The sequence below is a fragment of the Salmo salar genome, chromosome 01 (assembly GCF_965601325.2).
Source record: "Salmo salar chromosome 01, fSalSal1, whole genome shotgun sequence".
Lineage (NCBI taxonomy): Eukaryota > Metazoa > Chordata > Actinopteri > Salmoniformes > Salmonidae > Salmo > Salmo salar.
Genome location: NC_138291.1, coordinates 39,127,379 through 39,135,271, shown reverse-complemented (window position 1 = coordinate 39,135,271; position 7,893 = coordinate 39,127,379). Strand labels below are relative to the sequence as shown.

General features: G+C 42.9%; 1 protein-coding gene across 5 annotated transcripts in view; it reads right to left on the bottom strand.

The window, feature by feature from the left end:
• Positions 1–2,266: 2,266 nt before the first annotated feature.
• The window catches only part of npas3 (neuronal PAS domain protein 3), a 335,830-nt gene continuing 330,203 nt past the window's right edge, over positions 2,267–7,893 (bottom strand). For 4 of the 5 annotated variants that reach the window (XM_045717645.2, XM_014194380.3, XM_014194408.3 and 1 more), the window contains one exon: positions 2,267–7,098. In XM_045717645.2, coding sequence (XP_045573601.1) covers positions 5,645–7,098 — 1,454 coding nt within the window. In that variant the 3' untranslated portion in view covers positions 2,267–5,644. The remainder of the gene's footprint in view (positions 7,099–7,893) is intronic. The other variant, XM_082974183.1, reaches the window with a different exon arrangement.

The window sequence follows — 7,893 nt, the reverse complement described above, 5'->3', positions numbered from 1 at the left end:
TAGGGTAACTAGCCTACCATATAAATTGCATATTGTAAACTGGCACCAACAGTGTTTGAGTATTTATTTTCAGAAATCAAATTCAAACAATTTGATACATGTTTCCACCTGTTTCAGACTTTTGGGGGCCCGTAAGTGAGATTTGGTTTTAAAGCTAATTTCCTGCAATTCTACAGTTTTTGCCACGACTTATGCCATGTTAATGATATCTGCGTGCCCGGTCGGTACTTGGCCGTGATTATTATAGATAGACTAACTTAACAATCTAGAAAGGGTTACCTGACATGGGTAATTGAGTGACTATCAGTGACTGACATAACAAGAGAACAACTGCTGATGCACAACCACATTTTCTACTATTCTAACTCTCAACAGTAAGTTGAGACCCCGACTGAGTTATAATAAAAAATAAAAAATAAATGCTTATGTCGCTTATGCCTGGAGTCGGCCCTGATAGTTATGGGTTCATGTTTTATGCGTGTGTGCAATTTTCCTTGATGGTTGTGAATAATGCAAGGAGAGTTTCATAACTTTGACCGAAATATACAAAATGTAACCAAGGGCAAAGCAATGAAATTGTAATGAAACTAATGAAAATGAACTTCGTTTTAAGCCTCTCCTGTTTGTGCAGTGATTTTCTCTGCTCGTTGAAAGGGTTGCTCTATCAGTCTAATGGGTGATCTTTCTAGTGTACAAACAGAACACTGTGAGATTCTAAATCAGAATCAGAAGCCTGGACTGGTTGGATGAGTTCTGAGATGGACAGCTTGAGGTCATTAGAGAATCTTCAGGTTCATAGTTTCTCTCTGCCCTGTGATCTATCATTCATAACCCTCATTTAAAATAGTGTAAAATATTTAAAATGGGCTGGATTGCCTTTTCGGGCTTCTGCTATGATATGACCTCTTCTCCTCACCGCTGCCTGAAATCATGGCAGGAAGATTGACAGATGGGCAGCAGTTTGTGCTTGACATACAGACCGACAAATATCATAGAGAACAGATTGACAGACTCATTGTCCATATAGCTTTGCAACATGGTGCTAATCAAGGGATATGGCTGTCAATTGATAGATTCAACAAATATATTTACAACGATCCTCTGCCCATGCATTTGTATATCAAAACGGGTTCAGTATTAAACAACCTTTAAGCCAGGGGTCTCACATTCAAATGATCATGGGGCCAACATCAGTCTTGCTGTTCTCATAGGGGGCCTTTTCATTTACCAGGTGTAACACCTAAAAAACTGTTTCCAGATTTTCGAAACACCAGTTGAGATAAAAGAAGCACTCAAAATGTTCATACCATTTACTGCATTTATTACAGATGTCGTTAGTAATTTATCACATTTAATATGAAAAATGATATCAACAGATTATGCTCATTACAAAATCACCAATGGAGAGACAGTTGATGACATGGGCATCCTTTTTCTAGACAGGCCTTGTCGGCAATAACTGGGGAAAGTGTTTAAAATGTTCTACACATTTATTTTCTGCCGCTTAGTCTGGTTGTCTCATTACTCGGATCAAACATACAGTATCTCCGGATAACTATGGCATTCAATAAGACGTCAGTGTTTTCAATGCATTTCCACTAGCTGCATTTCTCTCTAGGCATGATAGGCCTAATGGTCAAACAAAATGAGACAAAAACATTGTAGAGGATATAGCTAGTTTGAAAGACAGTTTCAGCTTTAAACTGGTATTACACCACAGTGACATTGACAAGATAGTCAGATTGTCTGTCCAAGATAATGATGTGTGTGTGAGTGTTATTCCATGTGATGATAGTCGCTTCATTTGTCTTGTTGTTAAACAGTCTTTCGGTCATTATCACAGTATTGTCTGTCCGTGGGTGAGCTAACATCATACTGTATGTTTCAACAAACAGTACTAGCTGCACTCTGATTGACCCTCTGCTGAATCATATAACGATGTGATCAATCAGACTACATGAAATCATTAACAGAGTCTTCTGATTGGAGGGGGATGAACCTGGTGTATCCAGGACTGCGGGTCTGACATAGCTACCGTTATGGCAGGAGTGTTGAGTGTGAACATACCTGAATGGATGTCCCAGCAATGTTCCCATAACATAGTTTCCAACTAGGAAAAGCATTAAAGACCGGTACACTTTTTTTTTTTTCAAGCAAGATCAGAAAAGAAAGAAAGGCATAAAGAAAGAAAGAAAGAAAAATTGAGGCAGCTCACTGAGGTGTGGGGTAGTCATTGAGATGGTTGAATAAAATAAATGATGCCAGATGTGAACAAATCCAAGAGAAGTTTATTATGAATATGGCACATGTAAGATGGTAAAAAAAACTTGTTACAGAAAGAACAACCATGTATGACATGTTTCTTTGAATGGATGGAAACCTACAAAAGTATAAAATAACCCTGTCGTAAAATGAAGTATGTACATTTCTGAAATTGCAGCATTATTCATGGTAAATGAAAATAAAAATATGTTTTTCAAAATGTTTTAAAATAAGCCAGGCACTCAAAGTTAGCTTCAGTTAGTTATGTGTTTTTTCTTCAAAGAAAAAAACAAAACAAATAAAATAATAAATGTACCATCGTTTTCTCTTTTTAATATTTTAATTTGTTTGTATTTAGAATTTATAACACTGTTAACACTGATACTAAGAGAATCCCCTTCTCCTGTAGTATTCATCTACTTGGCACCAAGTTCCTCATAAAAGAATCTGTATAATTGTACAAGAAATAGTTAAAAACACGGACACAGTCTTCACAGGTAATGAAGTGATTTTTCATATTTTAATTTTAAACACTATTTATCTGACAGTAGCTGAGATTAGTTTAAGTTTAAATCACCAGCAATTCATTTTGACACAACACAGTCACAGAGACATTAAAACAGCTCATCCTGCTGTTCTGTTGTAACATATGGGTGTATTTCCTGGTCCGTCCACAGTGTCTGTTTTAAGTGAGCTGCCCTCGACCCGACAGTCTCCCACTCTCACCCCGCTTCGCTACGTCGTAGAAAACACTAACATCTAGGATAGAATCAATCTCAAGTGGTGACACTACGCTCTCCTGCAACCATTCCACCGTTCCAACCAACCGACCCCCAATTTTTGTTCTTTTTTTAAAAACACATTTATTTCATGACCTGGATTTGAGTAACAACACATCTTCACAGAAACCACAGACACTGTTTCCTGATGTAGGGGAGTAGCCTGATTCATTTCAAAAGACAAAGGCTCCCCCTCCCTTTGCTGGACAGACTAAAAAACACTGAACGTTGAGACAAAGCTGCTGGACCGAACAAAATTAATTAAACCAAACAATCAACTTAATTAACATGCATTTCCAAAACACCTAGCTATAAAAATAGATTTATAGTGCGAAATATTTTTTCTTTTCATTTCTTTAGAAATCTTTAAAATTGTTTATTGTCCTGAAATGCTACCGTGATCTTTTTGTCCTGTAAGTTGCAGGGTCCTTGAAGTCAACAGGTTTGGTGGAAACCAATGAAATACACCCAATGCATACAAGAAGCACAAAGGACTCTGGGAATGTTTCACAACTGAGGCTTTTATGGTTCCAGTCTAGAAGATACATCTAAATGCTACTTTAGCTTTTTGTTGTCATTTTTCGTAGTGTAGGTAAATGCAAGCTGGAAACTGTTATCCCAGAATTCCTCAGTGGCAAAAAATGGCTCCTTAAACCTTTGAGCTAGTTAAGAGACTTTTATCTCTGAGAGAAAGAGAGGTCTGTAGACTACACAACAGCAAAGCAACAGCAGAAACAGAAAGAAATACAGACAAAAGGAAGCAGCAAAAAGGTGACGCTACATTGGAAGGCCACCACACGAAATCCACTAACCTCCACGGGTCCACTAAGACTGCAGAGGAGACGGAGAGGGTTACAAACGTTCCCTGTCCAACCCCAGACTACAGATAAAGCACAGAGAAGACAAAGGACAAAACGGCTACATCAGCTCAGTATATACTGCATATAGTAACACACACTGAAATCGCTATGGAGACTGACAGCCAGTGACACTTACACATTGTACACGTTTACGGTTATCACGCTTGGTAATAGATGACTTGATGGACGGCTGTCAAAACATGAAGTGACAGTTTTTCCATTTTATTACTATTTTTTTTAAACAACAATCACAGTGTTCTTAACACCAAACTGTGAAATAACTTTTTTTTGGCAACAGAGAAAAAATGTGGGAATGTGATAAAAAAAAAAACTCATATTCCGTTTGATTGAAATGCATGTCCTTATTACAATCTCCTTGATATGTGATTTCAGAGAGTCCGACAATGGCTGATGGAAGAACAGATTTGGGAGACCGTTGTTGATAGTAGTGAGGTTTAGGATGGAAGAGAAAGAGGAAGGGTAGAGTAGAAAAAACAATTGACAGAAGCCGGTCAAAGTTAAACATTCATTTTTCAAGTTAATGATGCAAATTAGCCTCAGTTACACTGAGAAAAAGTGATCTAGTTTTGAAAAAATACAACCAAAATCAACCTGCTCCATATAGGTATATTCTATCCTTCAGGCCCAATCCGACCGAGCCTTTCAAACAACTTGACTGAGGGGAGTAGTAATGAACATGAAAATATGTTGATTAGAGGTTTGACTTTACCGAAGGAAGGAAATCTCCCCAGCTGTCACTCAATCACTCATCTCTGTGAGAGAGCTGTGGAACAGAATAACCTACATCAGCCTGCTGAAGGAGGGTAGTAACTGGATGGAACAGTAGCACCATGGAACTGCAGAGAAGGCGTGCATCCCAAATGGCACCCTATTCTCTATATAGTGCACTACTTTTGACCAGAGCCACATAGGCCCTGGTAAAAAGTGGCGCACTATAAAGGGAATAGGGTGTCACTTGAGACATAACCGAGGAAATGGAACCGGGAGAATACACATATCTCGTACTGACCTGTCTCTTGTTCCAAAGTCCTGGGATTTGTAGTAACATTCTATTCACAGGTCAATACCCGGATGAAATTGCTTTTTTAATGCTTGATTTGCAAGTTAAATCTGAGCTATAAAAAAAAGAATCAAAATTAATTCTAAAATAGACAACTATTCCCTCATTATGAAATAACTTTCAAATCTCTTTCTTTTAAGGTTATGTCTATGACCATGTCAAACAGGGAACATCCTTTTGTCTTCGTCAACCTTGATCACATCAAGATGTGGAGCAAAACCATCCAAGGGTTTCTTTCCATAGAAACATCTTTTCCGCCATCAACCTTTAAATACACTAGGCATCTTCATAAAGATGCAACATAATCAACTCAAATAAAAAGTAGTTTACCCAAGACTCCAGTAGGAGACCAACGGTAATATGCATTCTCTGTAGGCAAAAAGGAATTCTTTACAATAAAGAATAGTCCGTTTAGTTTGATCAGAGAAAATGTCCATTGTACTGTAAGAGGAGTAAGAAGAGAACGAGAGATTGATAGAGTGGGAGTCAGTAGAGAGAGAGCGAAAAGATAGAAAGACATGGGGCCATTCATTTCTATTATATAAGCTCGTTAGCTCAAATTCAAAGTGCTAGAATATATTTATTTTCCACTTGAAACACAGTCTTATGCCTCAACGAGTCTTTGACAGTTGAACACAGTAATATGGTCTTGGTGTTTTGCTTTAATCTTCTTTGCGCTCCAGAGTTTGTGTGGTGTGTATCCCGTTACTGTAGACAGGGAATGGAAGAGTAGAGAACAGTCCCTCTGCCGTGGTGAATACATTGGTTGCTGGCATCTGGGTGAGGCTGGCGCCGGACACGGCACCGCCAAAGGGGCCAGCCATGTTGAGCCGGTGGACGTGATGATACAGCATCTCCATGGGCGTCTTGGGGTCGATGCCGAACCCGGGGCTACCGTTGACATCCACAAAGTTCATAGCGTGGGCAACGTTGTTGGGCAACAGGTTGGCGCCTGCCTGCATGGCCAAGGTGACGTCGGCGGGGGCATAGCGGATGGTGCCAGTGGTGTACACCCGGGAGGCGGCAGTGCTGGTCGTGGCAAGGGTGCCGGTGACCCGGTGGACCAGAGGAAGCACCACGTTCCCAGCCTGCAACCTCTGCAGGGCCTCCAGGTCGCTGGTGTACAGCAGGGAGGAGGAGGAGTTGGAGGTGGTGGGGGTGCCCTGACCCTGCTGCTTGTCGCGCGGCGAGGCTGAGAGGGGTGGGGACAGGGGGTCGGAGGAGGAGCCAGAGCTGGAGGGAGGGGCCAGGCTGGCCACGCTGGAGGCCGAGGAGGGGGCGCTGCTGTTACCGTTGAAGGAGGGGGGTACGCCCTTCCTGGTTCCTCCACCCCCGCCTCCTCCCTCTGTTCCTGGGGGAGTGAGCACTGAGTCTGGGATGGAGACCTGCAGACTGCCAGGCTGTGGGGAGGGAAAGGTGTCGTGGGTTGGGACGTGCTTCGTCATGCTGTAGGGGGACTCATTCCTGGAGATCTCCCTGTTAGGAGGGTAGTTCCAGATGCTGCTGTCGTTGTCGAAGTTGATGGGCTCGGACATTTCCGTTTTGATCTTGAGCACGGATGCACTGGCAGGGGAGGGGGGCAGCAGGAGGGTGGGGTGGTTCATGGTGCCAGGGCTGGTGGTGGCAGAGGAGAGGCGCAGGCGTCTAGAACGACTACCGTCCCACTTCTGCTTTTTCCTCCTCTTCTTACGCTTCTGCTGCTTGCTGGCGGCGGGGGCGGCGAGCATCTCAGTGGCCCTGTCACAGTCTTTAACGCTGTCGTCATCATCATCATCTTCCTCATCATCGTCATCATCTTCCTCTTCTTCAGAGGAGGACGGCGAGTTGTGCAGCTCCACTCTTCCATCTCTATCTCCATAGTGCTCCACCTTGATGTGCAGGCCCCCCAGTCGGCCTAGTCTGCTCTCCTTGGTCTCCAGCTCGCAGTCGCTGGGCTCCAGGTCATCCTCGCTCTCCTGGCTCTCTGGGTTGGAGGAGCTGTCTCCCTCCTCCTGACGCCTCATCTCCTGCTCTGAGGACGACTGGCCCTGCTGCTGCTTTTTACTGTCTGTCTCCGGGTCCTCGCTGTTCTCAGTCTGGTTCCCCTTCCCGTCCGACTTCGAGTTCTCGTTGTCTTCTGGGAGAAAGATGCCGTTTAGTGTGCAAACCTGAACAGTACTCAAATCTCCATGTATTCTGTATAATTATATGTCTAAATAGCCACTGTTTTGGAAATGAAATAATCTTTCATGCAGTATATTTAGCTTTTTAAAAATGATTTTGGTATAGATGATATTCAGATATATGTATATTTCCCATTATCACACAATTTGAAGACTGCACTTCTTTGCTTCCCAAAATACCATGGTGTTCTACTGCTGTTATACTGTCTGTCTGTCTGTCTGTCATTTTCATTTCATTTCATTTTAGTCATTTAGCAGACGCTCTTATCCAGAGCGACTTACAGTAGTGAATGCATACATTTCATACATTTTTTTTCTGTGCTGGCCCCCCGTGGGAATCGAACCCACAACCCTGGTGTTGCAAACACCATGCTCTACCAACTGAGCTACAGGGAAGGCTGTCTGTCTGTCTGTCTGTCTGTCTGTCTGTAGCTATGGCGTTGGCTTGGCACCCGATCACCCCTTGGATACTGGAGCAGTGGAGCTCTCCAACCGTACTGTCAGAGTGAGGAGAACTCGCTACCCAGCAGCAGCTGGCATGGGTCACAACTCTCACCATGCACGCTGGCATAGGGGGCACTGAGGGAGGCCTGGTGCCAATGGCCAATATGCTGGCACTTCCCACATACTGTCACCCAAAATCATTCTCCCCTCTCCTGCCCCCTCCTCCCCCTTGTCTGTACTCCGTATTTGAACAAAGCTGTGTATGGTCCTGCAGCTTGTATATATCTAAACTGTAGTGCTGGCTG